Source organism: Nymphalis io, chromosome 1, assembly GCF_905147045.1.
Source record: "Nymphalis io chromosome 1, ilAglIoxx1.1, whole genome shotgun sequence".
Taxonomy (NCBI): Eukaryota; Metazoa; Arthropoda; class Insecta; order Lepidoptera; family Nymphalidae; genus Nymphalis; species Nymphalis io.
This window is the reverse complement of record NC_065888.1, coordinates 5,437,288-5,456,661: the sequence shown is the minus strand read 5'-3', so window position 1 is coordinate 5,456,661 and position 19,374 is coordinate 5,437,288. Positions and strand designations below refer to the sequence as shown.

At 30.7% G+C, this 19,374-nt stretch overlaps 1 protein-coding gene and 1 non-coding gene across 2 annotated transcripts; both read left to right on the top strand.

The window, feature by feature from the left end:
- The first annotated feature begins 14,866 nt into the window (after window positions 1-14,866).
- Window positions 14,867-14,939, top strand: Trnak-cuu (transfer RNA lysine (anticodon CUU)). Its single transcript has one exon. It is a non-coding gene; the product is annotated as a tRNA-Lys (tRNA).
- Window positions 14,940-17,640: 2,701 nt separating this feature from the next.
- On the top strand, window positions 17,641-18,901 carry LOC126769457 (uncharacterized). The gene is made up of 3 exons (XM_050488271.1): window positions 17,641-17,762; window positions 18,089-18,256; window positions 18,400-18,901. Exons 1-3 carry the CDS (start codon window positions 17,729-17,731, stop codon window positions 18,891-18,893), a joined length of 696 nt encoding a protein of 231 aa, XP_050344228.1. The 5' UTR covers window positions 17,641-17,728; the 3' UTR covers window positions 18,894-18,901.
- Window positions 18,902-19,374: the final 473 nt, after the last annotated feature.

Below are 19,374 nucleotides of genomic sequence, written 5' to 3'. Positions count from 1 at the left end.
AATCTACAGTATTTTATCTAAATAATGGGAAAAAAGAAAGTATTAGAAATCTGACCATATTAAGTATAGTAAATATTTCAAGTATAAGATGATTGATGATTTTGATAATACGGCTATCAAATTATAATCATAATTCTGTGTTTGTTTGTTTGTGTGCGGTCATATCGCGTCGGCGCAGGCGTTCAGTATAACGCCGCCTAATTGATCGGTTGGTCAACGTATCACAAAATATATTTTTTACCTTGTGGACAAAGGTTTTCGACATTGAACCTTAAAACCCTACAAATAAGACTCAATTGACTAATCAAAAGGTTTATATTCAGCATATTTAAATTTGTTAATGTAGGGGGTACATTACAATATTACTCTCGTCTGATTCGGAAGCTTCAAACATAATTTTAGTCTTTACGTATTAAAAAATAGGGTTTATAATGCTATGATGTTATATTTCAACAGTATAATGTCAATGTTCTTATTTATATTCAAATGAAGCTTATACAAACTATTAAATCAAACATATCCGTTTTCTGTTGGTGCGATAAAAATAATTACGTATTAGCTTTCCACGCCTTATGTGTGCTCGTAACCGTTTATAATTATAGATTTAAATGTTTTCTGTTGAAATAAGTCAAGTTATTTTTTCAAATCAATCTTCTATATATGTATAGATATAAGCGAAATACCACTGATTGGCTAACTCGACATAGATCTCCGATACTGTATGTTTGACTGACTTGAAATTAAGTTGGAGTAACTTTAGCAACGTAGGCGATAAAATATTATAAACTATCAAAATGCATATAGCATTTTATTGAAATATGTTCATTTCAGTTCAACGTTTCATTGAAATATGTAGAATGTATCGTTTATAATTTTTTTACAGCTTACAATTTGTTTAGATTTATTATGTACTATTTACCATGATGCCAGGCGTTCAATGCTTCTTTAATGTTTTTTGTAAAGGACAGCTCTATCCTATAAAGGTACTCGACCTTGCAACCTATTTTACGTTGATGCTGCTTTCTGCCATCAACCACTATACTGTACAAAATTTTAACTACTATTATTAAATATTTATAATGGTTGAAAGCTAGCAAATGGGTCACCTGACAGTAATTGGTCACCACCGCCCATTGACATTGCCACAGTAAGAAATTTTAATCACCTTTACATTATTATTGCGCCACCAGCTTGGAAACTAAAATATTATGTCATTTGTGCATGTGCTTACACTGGCTCACTTACCTTTCAAACCAGAACACAATAATAAATATTACTGTGTTCTTACTCAGTGGTTGGTACTTACCCAGAGGGGCTTTCACAAAGCCCTATCACCAATTACAAATGTGAACTAACGAACAAATGAAAATCAAAAGACATTCATTTTTATATATTATGTATAGATAAGTAGATTCATGACAGCTTATTTATTACTCTAATGGAGAGATTGTGTAAAGACGTCAGCCAGCTGTAATGTACGTTGTACGTATTAATAGCTCGCTTTTAATATATTTGGAACGAAAACTCGCTTAATTTCACTTGAATTAACAACTGACTTGTTTCGATTTTAATTAATAGCTGGAGAAATTGTTTATTTATTTATTTTTATTTATTTATTTATAATAGCAGATTTACAACATACATATAAATCATTGAAAAGATTAATTTATAAAACAATAATAGTATATCTAATATGCATGTCAATTACATCCATTTAATCAAATTCTAATTAAAAGTAACAAAAAATCATCAGCAATTTAAAAAAAAAATGAAAAAATTAAATAATAAATAATGTCATTATTATAATAAAAAATCAATCGGTGAAATCATAATTAAAAATTATTAAAAGTATTTATTAAAACTAATCATGCATTTTATAATGATTAAGTAACTTATTTCTAAAGATTGAGGGAGAGTCACAAAAAATGTCAATGTCTGGAATTGATTTAAAGATATTATTATATTTATTGTTATTTTATTTAGCAGTAGTATTAAATTGAAATTAATTCTAATCGAAAATACTTTTTTCTAGCAAGTTCTTAGGGCAAATTTCGAATGGCTATTAATAATATTAATGATAAGTTCCGAATTTAAATTCTACTGATACCATCTTTAGTTACATTTAAAAAATATATATTAAAGTTCATTTACAATAGAAATATCCTGAATACTACTTGAATAAAATTTACATTTAGAAACAAAAAATTGTCAAAATTGTGTTATTTTTTCATTTAAGTGACAAAGAAATGTGATAAATCTTTAAACGCTAAAAAAACGCTTATTCGTCATCAATAAAAGCGAATATTACTTAATTGTCGAGACTCTAGTCCATTTTTTATTGACGTTGTGGCTGTCGATGCGGTAAGAAGTTTTTACAAAAAAAAAAAGTTTTGTTATTTGTCGAGTGTCGACGGGACAGTTTAAACATCTCCGTCTGCTAATATGTTTGTTTGCTTGGGGTTGATTTGTATACACAGACGGACCACGCCTCGACTTCATTATAGATAATAATAGCATTAACCTATTTATATGACTAGCTTTTGTGTGCATTTATGCGAATAATAAAAAATAATAAAGTCGATATGTAAAAAGTAGTAGTACTACAACACAAGATACAGCAAAATTGAACCACTTCTTAACTTGTTCGTACGTTTAATTCCTGTTTTGGAAACGGTCTTGGTTTTTTAACCTGTCCTAATATTGTTCTTCGAACCTTACTGTACCTGGGTTATTATCTAAATTTGTGTCTTTTACTCTAGAATCAATATTTGTAAAAAAAATTAAACTACATAAATGTCTAATAGCTTAATAGGTTATAAATATTATACTCATTTGTTTGTTTACACGTAACGTACGTCAATATATACGTACATATAAATTGTACGAGTATAAAGAAGCAGAGGACTCTTGTTTATAGTCGATTGACAGTATATAATATCTATATTTGTAAAGGAAAACCTTTTAAGTGTTAATATTTATTTCTGTATCAAAATAAATTATGTTGGTTGGATTAACGAAAAGCAAATATATATTCCGTTTTAAATTCTAGTTATAGTTGTGTAGTAATTTCTTCGACATCTAAATTTTATGTAAATTTAATCTTTTTTTTTAAATTCTAATCCCTATTAACTAACCTCGAGTTGATGCGTCGAGTACCTTATATTTTCATTAAAACCGTAGCCAAGTTCCACCCTTAGAAGTTTTTTGTATCAAAAATGGCGTGTCATGTGACCCTGTTGGGGTGCGCGACAGTTTATCCGCTTGTTTGTCGGCCATGTTGTTTTTTTTGTAGAACTATTTTGTAGCGTAATAAAATATAGACAATTTAAATTATATATTTATATATAACATGCCAATCAACTTTCTGTACCTATCTCTACACTTTTATTTAAATATTGTTTTCAGAATAAATCCAAAATTTTTGCCTTTCAATAGTCGTCGATTTTCAATAACAGTTAAAGTATTCAATTAGTTGTGGTTTAGTAACTGTAAACATGAGTTAAAAAACGTAAACTTTTAATTATAAAACTATAAAAAAATGGTAACTTATTTTATTTAAATATTTGGTTACAAAAACTTAATTTGCATTGTTAGTATATTTTAAGATAATAAGTAAATTTAAGTAACCTCTGTTTATAATTAATCTAGACCTTTACTATATATCGCCGCGTCATTGGGCGGATGTTTAGTGTGGTGACGCGATATTTGATAGTCATGATGTCACAACTACAATTTCGGGATACAGAGCATAATAAATGCATATATAAGCGACACGGAAATAAACTTTATTAACAACGGCATTAAGGTTAAAATACAATGTACAATATTTGCGTTAGTAATTGATTTTGCTAATTAAATAATGGGTGTCTTTTAATATCAGATAATGAATTTATGTCTGGTCATCTATTTTTATTAAATTTTTATATGCAACGTTACAAAAATATTTTATTTTTTTAGACAAAAGTCGAACTAAAATGCATTTTATGTGATATGTCAGTTGATGCTAAACCACGCCATTGTGCATCCCCTCGTATTATTCGTATCAATATAGTCTTATTGTTAGCTTTGATACAAATGTATAATATTTTATTTACTTTAATATTTTACGTAATTCTCTAATACTTTTCTCTATTGTTGTATAAAATGGTTTTTGGAATGCATCAATAAAATATCGCAAAATAATAAGACTATTATTTTGCGTATATTATTATAAGGATATATGAATAAATATTCTTTTTACCGTCTTTTATGTTTGTATGTGTAACGGCTGTTTTAATAAATTAACGGTACTTTTTTAACATTTAAGCAAATTTGCTTTGTAAGAAACAATTTTGTCTTTACTGTATACCGATAAAGAGTTCCTTCATCTGGAGTCATTTCTGGGTGTCAGTCAGGTCATGCTTATTCGAGTTTATATAATAAAATAGTGAAAAAACGATTCCTTTTGTATAGGCTGTTTAAAAGTAGAAACAAATTATTTAATTTTTTACTTACTGGTAAGTGTAAACATTTATACAGCCAAGAACTATTTTATAAAAATAAATATTAATGGAATAATGCTTATCATAAAAATGCATTATCTTTGAAACCGAAACAACATATAAAATGTTACCTCCATCGTATAAGAGGGAATGGTTTGAATACCGCTTCCATTAAAAAGCAATACTAGCTTTAAAAAGGCATGTAATTCTAAACATGATTAAAATACTTGAAAATCTCAAATAAAGTAACTTTGTCTGTTTGTCCAGAGAACCTGAAGTGAAGTATGTTAATGAAGTTTGGTATGAAGCAAGCTTGAACCCCAAGTGAGTATATAAGCTACTTTTATGTAACCTTTAAACACGAGGGCGGATTCGCGGGCAGAAGCTAGTATGGTATAAGTAGATTATTTGCATCATAAGAGTAACATTTTTAAATTACTTACCCGACTGGTTAAGTACCACCCATTTATCATACAAATACTACCTCCAAACAGCAATATTTAAATTGCGGTTACGTAGTAGAATTAGAATTAGGTATAAAATATATTATTTTCATTAAACTGAAGAAATACTATAATTTATTGTGTTTGTCAAATAAATAAGTAACTTCTGTATTTAATAATTGGAATTTTAATGTTTGAATTTTAAATTATAACCGCTGATATAGTACTGACAGAACTACTTTTCTTAGTTAAACCTATAATTGATTATGAAGAAATATTTACTCGTTTACATTCGACGCAGCCGTATAATGAAAGAGTGGCCGTAACGAGATATGAAAGAAAATTGCCTTGTAAATACGATGATGGTAATTGCATGAACCGGTTTAATTGAAAAATACTTAATCATCGGCACGTAGCAAATGGTAATTTTAAAAACATACAAAAAAGTTTCAAATTTATGTTCGGCTTCTGGTATTTGGTTTAATTTTTTTATGGTATGTTTATTATTTTCAAACAAGTTTACTGTTTCCGAGACGAGATGAGCCAGTGGTTAGAACGCGTGAAACATGATTATGTTTCACGCGTTGGTGGCGATGGTTGCGGGTTCAAACTCATACAAGCACTACTGAATTTTCATGAGCTTAATTTGTGTTTAATTAATCTCGTGCTTGGCCGTCAAGGAAAACATCGTGTGGAAACCTGCATGTATCTAATTTCAAATTCGGTTGATTGGTCCACCAATCCGCATTGGAGCGTAGTGGATTAAGGGAGGGATCTCCAAAGGGAGAGGAGGCATTGTCCCAGCAGTAGGACATTTACAGGCTGTTACTTTTTTATAATGTTTCCGTCTTCACCGTTTAAGACAATACTTTCTTAATTACATATGATAGAAGAATTTACCAAACACAGTACAAAAATTAACAATTACAATTAACATTAACAACAGATTAAAACACACATAATTAAAACCTCATTTAGTTAACGCCCTACCGATATTCGTTTTGAAATTATTCTTCAATTCCTCGTCGTCGGGTCGATCTGTGTCCAAGAAAAAATTCGAACCTCATCGCAAACACGATCGTGAAATCTTAAATGAAACTTGTAAAATGAAGTTTAATCTGAAACACAGAAAGGAAGGCTCGACGAACAACATTACATATTTACTGATTAACAAGTTACGCTTACCTTTGCTTAACAAAATTAGTTTAGATTTTTATGAATATTATTAATATCTGGTCTATAATGGTAGGTAATGTACGAAGAAGTACGTAAGAATCCGCACCCTTATTTCAATTTAAGGAAGTGAGGCTCCATCACGGATGTTTTGTGCTTAATATATTCTTATTACGCCATATTTTTCCTTTCTTCCCTAAATTGTGATTTAAATTTACGATTACGGGTGAATTGCTCGTTTTATAATAGGGGTGCTCCTGATCTCGGATATAAAGTTGCGATACACTGGTTTAGTCGTAAAAGAGATTATTTTGTATTGACAATTAGTTTTCGAAAATTGGCTACTATGTTTACTTACTTAATACATTCATTGGCACATATTTTATTTTTATTAAAATGAATATAAGGTTTCTGAGTAGTTTTACACTTAGTCTTAAGCCAGCTCATTTGATAATATTTTCTTTCATTATGCTATTCTTTATCCTAAAATTATCGTCAGAGAATAATTGAGTCCACTCGCACTCAACTCGTGATTGTCGAAAAGGCCGACTAAGAGAAATTGTGGAGTTCACATATGTTCGATCTCTCAGAATGTCGAATCAAAGACCAGTACGATGGTGGAAAAAAACCTAACAGATAGGGATAGGGTTTCCAACAAGAGTAGGCGCCAGATAGCCCGCCAGATATGACAGTCGGCCTAATTATTTTTAACTTACAGTATTATAAAACATAGCCAAACCAAATAACTCGGATAAGGCCAAGCGAATTACGATGATGATGATATTTATCTCAGATGTATAAACTTTGTTGACTAAACTGATTTGTTTTCCTATTATTTAGAAGATTAGGGTAATCATACAAATAGTATAGTAGAACGAAATCCCAAAAACGTCAACATCTTAGTTAGCAAAACCAAGTTCAGTTATCTTTTAATTTATACATTATATCGTTTATACTTTTCCAGTTAGATAAATATATTTCTCATTGTGACAGAAATGATGTGCAATCTATTGTCGTTGTAATAAGTTTATTACATATAATGTTGTATTTCTGTTGAGTATTTGAGTTGTTTATTATTGATGTTATATATTCTTTTGTATTCTTATAATAAACCGCAAATGCTAATTTCAAGGCATTTCGAAATCATTTAGTTTGCGCACTTTAGTAACCAAGAGTAAAAAATAGTAGGTATCAACAAATCATGTCGTAAAAGCTTGGTCTACTACGAAAAAAAAGTCTTTTCTTTTATATAACATATAACCTTTATCAAGATCAGGTGGTTCAATAATCCGATTACATATAACACAAGCCATAAGACAGCAACTTCGAAGCAACAGCTTAAGCTATGAAGTGCAAGAGAAATCTCTGCAACTTTGATCCTACAAAATAATATTAAATGCTACGCGATACTGTATCATATAGTAATGTAAATAGAGTTTAAAAATATTTTTGTGTAATTATTTAATGCTAGTCAAGAGTTTTGGCGCAGGTGGCTAAGAGGAACTGGTAAATTGTTCCGTCTTCCTGAACAGGTTAATTATTCAAAGTTCCGCTGTAGTAACTCGGTGTTACTCAACATATGTATATAAATCTCGAAGTAGATTATTTTTAGATTATTATTATTCATGTACGGAGTCCTGTTATTATATCCCAATCTTAAAATATATTTTTATTTAAACTTCAGAACGATATAAAATTTTAAATGTTACTTTTAAGCCATTAATTTTGAACCGTAAAATAAATATTTACTGTGTCGCGTAATCGACATGACCAGTTACGAAGCTAATTGAAAGCAATTTCGAAAATACGGCACTCGAACACTTAATAAACATTCGTTTAAAATATTTTAACGTCGCTCAACCGTCATGTCGAATGATGAAACTCGAATTTGAAGTGGCACGGACCTTACACTATAATGACCATGATTTGAAATTGGAAGTTATATGGAAGAAAGATGGCCGAGATGGCCCAGTGCTAGCCGAGATGGCGCAGTGGTAAGAACGCGTGAATCTTAACCGATGATCGTGGGTTCAAACCCTTGCATATAAGCACCACTTATTTTTCATGTGCTCAATTTGTTGTTATAGTTCATCACGTGCTTTATGGTGAAGGAAAATGTCGTGAGGAAACCTGCATGTGTGTAATTTCACTGAAATTCTGCCACATGTGTATTCCACCAACCCGTATTGGAGCAGCGTGATGGAATAAGCTCCAAACCTTCTCCTTAAAAAGGGAGAGGAGGCCTTAGCTCAGTAGTAGGACATTCACAGGCTGTTTGTTACCATGCAAGAAAGAAGGTAGACTAGCAACAGAAAAAAAAATCATAGCAACTCCTTAGCTTAAATAGATTACTAGTACAATTGCTTTATGTCAATTCAGTGAAGGTGCCATCGAATCATCCAGTATTTTACCGCTAACAATCAATACATTGAACTGCTGTGTTCCGGTTTCAATGACGGGGCCAGTATAATTATAGAAATAAGAAATACAACATTGACAGTGTTTGTGCAGATGTGACCACTAACCTTGAGGTGTGTCTTCCGGTCTGTTTTACAGCTTGTAATGTAGAAGGTAAGAAGTCTTTTAACATAAATACCCGGTAGTATACAATGGCAGTCATTATTACGAAGGCCCATAAAGCTCAATCTTTTTTTTTGTTTTTTTTTTTTTATATAAATCAAGAAGTAAAGAAATAAATCGTGTTTATTTGTTTTTCATTAACGTACTATTTAAAAAAAATTATATCTTTAGAAAAACCGAATAACAAAACTTTTCTAATAAACAACGAACTTTAAACTATATAAGGAATGCAAAGATAATACAATTATAACCTTTTTTTTATGACTAAGATTTTTATGACATCAATTGTGAGTTCAGTAGATAATAAAATAGAAGGAGAGTCTTCTCATTTCTCGAATCTCATGGTCACAACAGTCCCCATTCGTTTGACATGAGGTGATTACTGCGCTTGTTTATTTTGTTATTATTATATTTTATCTAAACACAATCGTGATTACCGAACGGACGTGTACGACGTCGGTATACCTTGTGAGTGATTTTGTTTTTTTACTTTTTATATATTTCGGATTGAGTCCACTTGATGAATTAAGCTTTGTGAACGCCATATGGTTTGAAATTAATAAATTTATAAAATAAATAATTTTATTCTTTTTAATATTATATTATTATATACATTATTTTACTAAAAACTAGTTACAATTTTAATAAAAGGTTTTACTATTTCAATTATTAAGGTTTTTTGTTCACACATGTACAATGGTCAATTTGTACTGTAATGTATATAAATGTAGATTTTAAATCACATTTTTCAATGTTATTTCAAAGTAAAATGTCACTAGAATGTATAGAAAATACGCGATTCGTCGTAACAATCTTGACATTTCATGTTTCTGAAATGGAGACTTGATAGTAATGTTACTGCATCAATAAGCAGGAAATACATTCGTAAAGGAACGGAGAAATACCATTATTATTCTAAATCGCTAGTCTTTTTATCCAAGTTAATATATTATAAAACAGTATTTTTATTTGGGTTTTCGTTTTACTTCTAAAACTAATGAATGATGGAAGACGAGGACTGAGGTAAACGCTAATATAGGCTTAATTATTTTTCAAAGATATAAATAATATGTAACTTTAAGTTTTGTTCAAATCCATCTATAATATATACGTATGTGGTTTTGCGTGACACATCTCAAAGTTTTACAATAGTTTTACAAAAAATTGTGTAACCCCGTTCAAACCCGTCTGGGTAGGTACCACCTACTCATCAGATATTCTACCGGAAAACAACAATACTTAGTATTGTTGTTCTCCTGTTAGAAGCTTGAGAGCGCCAGTGTAACTACACGCACGAAGGACATTATATCTTAGTTCCCAATAAAATATAATCCTAATAAAATATCCTTCAGTATTTTCAATAAGAAGAAAATTTAAAGTAAAATGAGAAACCAATTCCAACCTTAGTCTTTAGCAATAAATCAATTATCCAAACGTTTTTCTCACTTTTCTCCCGAAGCCTGAACATTTTAAACGCGAATCTGGATCTTCGCCAGTTGAAACAAATCAATTTTTCAACTTTTATTAAGAACTATTGAATAACTGCAAACTACAAGAAACTTTTAACTCGATTGTTTTAAGACTGCTTCCTATTCATTCCTAAGAAACATATTATAAGGTTTTTTTTTAAGTCTCTTATCGTGCCTGCTTATCCTTTTCGTAAAATTAATTAAACAAATTAGGTCCACGTGGTGATGGTGGCAACAATGCTAGCAGAATTTCTTCTTTGAATCGCATTTCCGATCGTCTGGGTGAAAAATGAACCGACCCTCCTGTCACCAGTAGAGGCAATAAGACGAGGTGTTATACTTGCACTATTACTCCACATTTCAACTGCAATCGGAACAAAGGCATAATTTGGAATATGAGACGCATATTTGCAACGTTAGTTTGTTTTAGCTTTTGTGTCGGCTCCGGCCCTTAATATTGTTTCTCTGACATACTCATCTCGGGGCCTTGTATGTATAGTATAATATTTCTCACATCATCAATGTCTATGGGCGGTTGAGACCACTTTCCATCGGGTGGCCCATTTGCCCGTTCGTCGACGTATAACATAAATATACATATGTACCTATATAATGCAATATAGTACAATAGTTTAATTACTAGTTTTATTATTAGGGGTTTTTTTTAAAATAATATAAGAGTTACTAATTGCAATATATAATTTGCGATGAATGTCAAAAAGTAGATGAACAATACGGTACTCGGTGGCAAAATCACGGAATAACGGCGCCCGGCTGCAGTGCCTCTTTCTACTGGCGCACTCTCCTGATTGCGACTCGCGTGCCATTCGCATTTCAGTATCGATAGTAGAATCACAAAAAATATGTCCATATTTTTAACCCTCTGTCTTACCCGCTGTCTATTTCACAAAAGATATCTCTGCCATCTTATGATGAAAAGAAAAAAACGGTATTATAGTGTTGTCTTTTTTGTTTTATTTCTATGAACAGAACATTTGTAAATGTTGAAATAACTGCAATGCGACATTCCGTAACAGCCTGTGAATGTCCCACTGCTGGGCTAAAGGCCTCCTCTCCTCTTTTTGAGGAGAAGGTTTGGAGCTTATTCCACCACGCTGCTCCAATGCGGGTTGGTAGAATTCACATGTGGCAGAATTTCAGTGAAATTAGACACATGCAGTTTTCCTCACGATGTTTTCCTTCACCGTAAAGCACGAGATGAATTATAATCACAAATTAAGCACATGAAAATTCAGTGGTGCTTGCCCGGGTTTGAACCCACGATCATCGGTTAAGATTCACGCGTTCTTACCACCGGGCCATCTCAATTGCATTTGATAATTCCGTAAAAAATTTACACGAAGATTTCTTTCTTCTCCTCGTTTGTTCCACGTCACAAAACAATATCAATGAGAGAAATAAACAATAGTGGTGGTAACACAAAATGGCGCGCTGACTTATTGCACGAACTTACTCTGATTGCGAGCGTACTATGGCTCAGAACTGTGACGATGATTTCAAAGATGTCAGTTAAGGCAACGAAATATGTTTAACAAAAATAATTTTAACTCACTATATCATATTATTTGAGATATGTTATTATAGCATATAAGCTGACTTTCATGGAAGCAAAATATTACAAAAAATGTTTAAGTCTTTTAAGTTTATTATACGATATACTAGTTTCCGCCCGCGAAATGGGGAAGAGAGGTGTACCCTATGTTCTTTGCTGTACCCCTGATAACTGCGTTGTCAGTTATCAGTATCCAAAACTTCATGATGATCGAGTGGTTAAGATGTTAAAGCGTAAAAACCTTTATAATATTTGTAAAGATATTTATAGTAATTAAAATAATTTACTAGCTGGTAATTTTATAGAAGTAGACTAGTCGCGTTAGTCTGAGGAACAGCAGGTCCGAATCAAATAATTATTTTTACGTTAGATAACCCGTTTCACGATAAAGATATGACATGATTTATAAAGGTACGATAAGAAATTTATACATAAATATACGATATGATCGGAGCTTATGGTATATCAAATAATGAGAATATTTGAGAATAAAAGTAGGTATTCACTAATAACTAACACCGTATGAAAATAATATTGACCTTGCTTAAAATACCTTAGAATATATTCAGCCATTAATTATATAGGAAAAAGATCTTAGTTTATTAATTATTAATTAAATAAAACATATAGACTCTCGCTATTAATTAAGGAAACATGTATTGTATCGTTCTTATATATAATTTCGTAAATATTTTCATTCCAACTGTACGAGAGAGCGACTTGGGAACATGCGCAGCGTCTTAGTAATTTGAAAGCGTCGTTCGTGCTGCTGCGAAATAAACATATGCAACTTTGAAGTTATATTAAACTGACTGACTGAGGAGAACTGTACTTAAGACATATGAGACATATCTCATAATTTTTCCTATTTACTTTTTTTAAAACACTTACTAGTTCTTCTATCTATCTTTTTTTCAAATATATTAATCTGAAGCAAAAGAAAATACGTTTAGGCATTTGATTGTTAGTAGTAAAAAAATAAATATTATTTTGTTATTTAGGATGATTTAAAAAATATATATCTAATATTCGATTTTTAATATTAATAATAAATGCTAAGTTAAAATAAGTATATGAAATATACGTATCAATCGAATATTTGGCGAACTTTATATCAAATTCAAATTTTCAGTCTGTTTATTAATTAGGTACCTAAATTATTCCCTCCATAAGAAGAACAAAACCAAAGTATATACAACGTGCTTACTTTTCCCCGAAGCTTTGAAACCTGATGCGACTTTATTCCATCCTTTGGTACGACTGCAGAGCAATATGCACTTGTCAACTAGGCTGTTCTTAGACTCGACTAGGACATCAGAACGCTAAGTTGCCGGAGGCTTTGATGTCATCGTTTTGTTCAAATAATGCTAGTGAGAATCGTCTAAAAGTGAAATCGTAGTCTCATACGTACATTTGTATCATGTTTTTTTTTATATAAGGATACTAGCAACGGCGGTTTTTAAGGAATAAGTTATATTCTTATTTTCTCGATAATGATCCTTTTGGGCTTTGTGATGGTCGAATCAGCGATTCGCGTCGTTAAACAGTAATTAAGCTTTATTCAGCCGATAACAAGTTTAATCTCTACAGATACAAAATTACTTAGGTATTACAATATCAAATATTTTATGTCAATCGAGGAATATTTATTTCATAATAGGAATTTTTAGAGATATGTCAAATCAGTCAATAGTGGTATATTATCTATGAGATATTCTCATTGTCTTTAGTAGTCTCATATTCTTTCAGTTTTGACAGTACGCCACGAGGCTACGCGTGAGTATGATTTATGCCGGATACTTCTCTATAATTAACACGTTTAATGTGAATTTGCAAATAAATAAGACAAAAGAAAATGTGATAATAATACAATAAGAAAAGTATTTCAAAAGTAGTAGGTACGTGGTTGCTTCTACCACAAGGATATGTCCACGTAGTCGACAACGAGTCGGACATAATCCTTACATGCATCGCATCTGTAGAATATTCAAACCACAAAAAGAGTAAAGACAAACCACTTTGACATTGAACTGACGCGATATCATTGGTCGGGATCTTGAATGATATATGGTTTTTAATAACGATTCTCGAAAAAATGGCGCCTTGATTGGCAAAGTTATTATCGAAACTTAGGAAATAAAATTATAGTGGATATTAGTAGTTCAGTTCAGTTTCAATAATCAAGTGCTGATTTCCGTGTATAAATATAAAAGTGCTATTAGCAAATCGTATGAAATATCTAGGTCTAAGGTTTGTTCAACTTTGCGCCTTGTTCGATTCGAATATGCTATACCTATTACTAATATACTTGTGTACTTATTATCCAGCCCCGAGTAGTGTGGCGGAATAAATCCCAAGTACTATTAATGCCTTTGCCCAGCGGTATGACATTAATAAGCTGTTTACAAGTTCATCTAATAAATAAATCTTTATTCAGACACATTTTTGATACATTTTACATTATTGAAATTATCACTCTTGTGAATTGACATCGACAACTTAGTCTGTTAGTCACATTTGGCAAAGGCCTCCTCCATTCCTTTCCATTCCATTTTATTTAGTGCGGTCCTGGTCCATGTATTCCCTGCTGTTGTTTTAATTTCATCTTCCCACCTTCGAAACAACACAAGTTCATCTATTGTAATAAAAATAATGGATAATAATTATGTGTCGAAATATAATCTTTAATAAAATAAATAAAATGTTATAAAAATAAGAATACATAACACAATAAGTAGTTCTATGTAATACGTAACCTTCATAAATACATCATTAATAACCATTTTAGTTTTAATATTCATTAGTTAATTGCTATGCATGAAATAGGATAAAAAAAAACTGACAAACAGGAGACTGTTTCTATAAAGGTTCCGTTATTTTAACAGATATGTGAAATATTAAAAAAACAAAAAAAATTTTAGTAAAGAGTGAGATGCAAAATTAATGAAGATCTTTGCTGATAATTTTTTTTTATCATCATCATCATTTATATCAAAATTTTAAAACGACTTGAGAATTAAATGTGATTTTTATAATTATGGTTAATATTATTAGATTACTTTTATTTACTATAATAAATATTAAGCACTTAGTAAATTGTAGTGAAAACATAGTATATATACATATAATTCAGCAAATGATATAACTGCCCGGCTAGCTCAGTCGGTAGAGCATGAGACTCTTAATCTCAGGGTCGTGGGTTCGAGCCCCACGTTGGGCGATATTTGATTTTGTACATTTTTTATTTAATTATTTCAGCTGTAATACCTTAATTATATTTTTACCTATAATAAAAGTTTAGATGTTATTTTTATTTTAATTACACTAACGAAGAAAATTAACATAATTACTGTATTATTTTATTGTGTCTCGGTAAACACCTATTTATAACTAACTACTTTGAACGGTCTATATTTCTTTCACCTGTTTCCTATAAAAAGAAAAAAAAACATTTTTTTTATATTCACATATTGTTTTATTATATTGTAGTTACTGTTTTTATGTTGTTCAGAGGCGCGACAACCTTAATACATTCAACTGAGATCGGAAGTTAAGGGGCTTTCAATAGTGGTATGAATCAACAGAACAGGTTTGAAGGGAACGAACATTATTTTTATTGGTGTATGAGACCTGCCATCTAGCGTTTTGAATGAGAACGACGATATGGCAAAATAGTTAGATTTGACATCAAATTCTAAACGAAGTTCTCTAGTAACCTAATAGATGGCAGCACTATAAAATAATTTTCTACTTTTTTAAAATTATTTTAAGTGGTTTCATATATTCTTGTTTGATGTTACAAGTACAACTTACAAAAATCCGAAAATCAAGAAATGCTATATTAATAGTAGGATCAATTTATGCTTTTCATAGATTGAGAAATAAACCGTTTACTTTCAATTAGTTTTATTAATTAATTAAAACGCTAACGAAAATATAAAAGATACACGAATACTTGATGTGAAATATTTGTAGATCTCAAAAATATTTACTAAATAAAGTAAACACTAATAGTTATTATATTTATCTATCTTTCATACATAAGTAACGGTCATTGTTATTGTTATATGAGTCTAATGTAAATTAAAATTGAGATTTTACTCTTTGTAATTTTATTGGAATCGGTAGTTTTAGAATGATTACAAGATGTTATTGGTATAAACAAAAAAAGGTGTTACTTAAATGATAAAATGGCGTAAAACTTTAAGTTTACCGATGCGAAGTCGGGACGGATAATTAGTTAGATATAAATTCAAAACAGTCAATTGATATAAAAAAATAAACATGAGTTTATTTATAACATGTTCGTTTTTTATAATAATTGCCATGACGAGTTACATAAAAATTCTTGTTTTTATTAACTTATATAAGGTATTATAATTGCATAGATGAGAGAAGCCGATATACATATTATAAAGATTATCTTATGTTGCGACTTACATCAAATATACCTGGTTGGCATTAAAAAAAATTAAACACAAAGAATAACTCTCACGCCATGTTTTTTACATCTAAATAATAATATTATTAATATCAGCAATATACAAGATGGCAAAACTATTTGCCAGCCCAGCTTGCAATGCATTTTTTTTCGAAACAAAAAATGCTAAAACGAATATATTATTAGTAAGTTGATAACTCGATGACACGTTGGCAGTTCACACGAGAGCCGAAAACAATGTTTCAACTAAATCGGGAACGATGCGTGAACATATAATACGAATAAAAAAAGTTTTTGTTTCAAACGACAATGAAAAGATTCTTCAGATAAACCTGATCTGTATAATTATTGATAATTAAAAAATATATACTTACGTTTAAAATAAATATTTCCTTTTTAATATAAATTTAATTTAGGATTTTAAATGATTATATTAAATATAATTATGAAGAGTACAATGGTTAGTTAATAATTAATTGTGAGTTAAAATCCAAAGATTTTATTCTGGAAGGTAGCTATTTTATTATTGCAATAGGTAGGCGGACTAGCAAGGACCACCTAAAGATGGTAAGTGATCACCTCCATAGACATTGTTGCTGTAAGAAATTTTAGTCAATCCTGATGCTTGCGATGAAAGACAATCTTGTGAAGAAAACTATGTTTAGGATAATATTCTGCTACATTATACTATATTCTTCGACTTACATTGAAGCAGCGTGGTGGTATAACCTCCAAACCTAAGGAGAAAAAGATAGGTGGTAGGTAGCTCTATAGTGGGACGGAATAGTAAATTAATACTTTTTAATACTTGTTTGGGATATTATTAAGTATCTCAAATTGTAATTGATTTATTTATTTTACGAAATCCAATATAATCTTGCTCCTAGATGGGATGTTATGATAGTATGATAGTATGTTGGGATAATATTTTTATATTTGACGTAGACGCGTAGTTGGGGAAGCAGCATTATATTAAATTTTGTTAGTTGGAAGGTATATGAATATGCAATTAATCGTTGAGTTGATAGTATGTGGTCACCACTACTCATAGACAAAAAATATTAACTATTCCTCACACCGCAAAAGCAGCGTCAGCCATAGCTATACAATAGGTACCTTCTGCATTAAATGAAACTGTTCCACTGATCAAATTCAAACCGGAACTCACTCATGCTGTGTCCCTAATGCCAGTTAAACTGGCTCACTCAAACTTCAAGCTGAAACACAGCAATACTGAGTATTGCTGTTTGACGGTGGAATATCCGACGAATGGGTGGGACCTATCCATAAATTACACAGTCCTGCCACCAAGTAAACATATGGTAATACAATTGAGGTTATTATACTGAAACATAATTGATTCCGTAAAATGATGTATAATGTTTTCGTCAACTTCACGATGATAATAATAATTATTAATAATTTTATAAGATAAACCATTTTCTTGTATCGTCTCAGGTAATTGCTGTACTTCCTTTGCGACATCATTTAGTGTAATTTATGTTGTTTATATAAAACGTAGGAGACACGCAAATCAAGCTCTGTGATGTTCGAGATCCTCTATAAAGATGTCGAGATTTTCCATATGTTTTGTGATCTTAGGTAAGAATATTTATATATTATTATATGCACAGACGAATATTAAGTGAATATGTAATATTAACAATACTTTTTCATATTTCTAATGACTTTAAAGACAAACTTTTTTAAAAAGTGCATCTGCTAATATTTAAAGTAGATTTTTTTGATATTAGGTAAAAATATTTATCCTTGTTCAGTTATATTCATAGATTATTAAGTCACTATGTTTCTACTTTGTCATATGTATTAATATGAACAATATTATTTCATAACATTTTCTTTTGAATATTGAAATACTTATTGAATAATGTTTTATGGTGTGTAAGATAAAGTTGCTCGAATAATAGGTCTGACTGGAGTAACTCAACAAATATCATCAAAAGTTGATTTTGCGGAAGAAGAATCAACGGCTGTTGAGAAAAGTTCCGACACCGATGAGGACGTTGAAGTAAAGCACACTATCGTCGTTTCAACGAAACTCAAAAACAATAACAGAAGGGGTCTGCACACAGACGGTAACAATATTTTTAATCATTCCATTAAATCATTTATATTACCGGAATACATCTAGAACAACAAAGGAGCATATTACAATGTAGGTACGTGTGATATCCTGTCTATTTGTTTAAATGTTGATAGTTATATGTACATTTTTTAGGTGATGCGGGTGTTCTTACATACAAATTCGGCAATAAAAATGCTAATGATGAGGACAGTGGTGAAGTTCCCATAGTTAAAGCATTCAAATCAGTTGAGTCGACTCAGATAAGAACGCCTGATTCTCGTCTCAAGCCCGCTACATATACTTACCCGGAAATCGTTCTCCGTAATAGAAATTTACGTGACGAATTTGATTTATATCCAAATATAGCCACAAATTCGATGCAATGGAAACCTTCATCATACTTTAATAATATAAACTGGTGGAATCAAGATAATTCCGATTTCGGCAGTCACATCCGAAGGAGTAGACCTGATTACCAAAAATTTAATAGACGAGTAAATGATGATGGTGTTCGAGAATTTTATTGCAGAAAATGTAGAGAAATGAATGGTCTCAGAGGATGCGTTCAACCGAAAACGAACTCTTTCTTACATGAAAGTACGACTCCAAAAATTAAAATTGACGGAAAATTAACAAAATTAAATTGAATATGTACTATGTTTGTTTTATTTGATGGCTACATAGCACGATGATGATGTTATCTCGTAACCTTGGCAAAGGGTATACAGGTTGTAACTTACTGATGAGTAATATGATGATCGCGATGATGATTTTAATAAATCTTTATTGAATTGCTGATTTTATGGGAATTCTTCCATATAAAGCAACTTTAATACTATGGGTTTTTATTAGTTATAATAACAATGTAAATGTTATGGTGTAAAGATGGGCATAACAAATATCGGTCTTCGCCCACAACGTATCGAACAATTACAATATTTTATTAAGAACTTTTTGATGTTGAAAGGTGATAAAATAATGTATATATAAATAAAATATGAATTGAGCATACATAACAAAATCGTCTTAGATTTAAGTATGTATGTACAAAGTATATTGCTTGTTAGTTTTAGCTGTGACGGAGTTATTTATATCATTGGTTACTATTCTTTTTTTTTTTAAATAAAA

Bases quoted from the DNA above. Each gene is read 5' to 3' on its own strand.
- LOC126769457 (XM_050488271.1), top strand. From the start codon at position 17,729: ATGTCGAGATTTTCCATATGTTTTGTGATCTTAG. The intron at 17,763-18,088 runs GTAAGAATATTT...CTCGAATAATAG, and splicing joins CATATGTTTTGTGATCTTAG to GTCTGACTGGAGTAACTCAA. The intron at 18,257-18,399 runs GTAACAATATTT...TACATTTTTTAG, and splicing joins AAGGGGTCTGCACACAGACG to GTGATGCGGGTGTTCTTACA.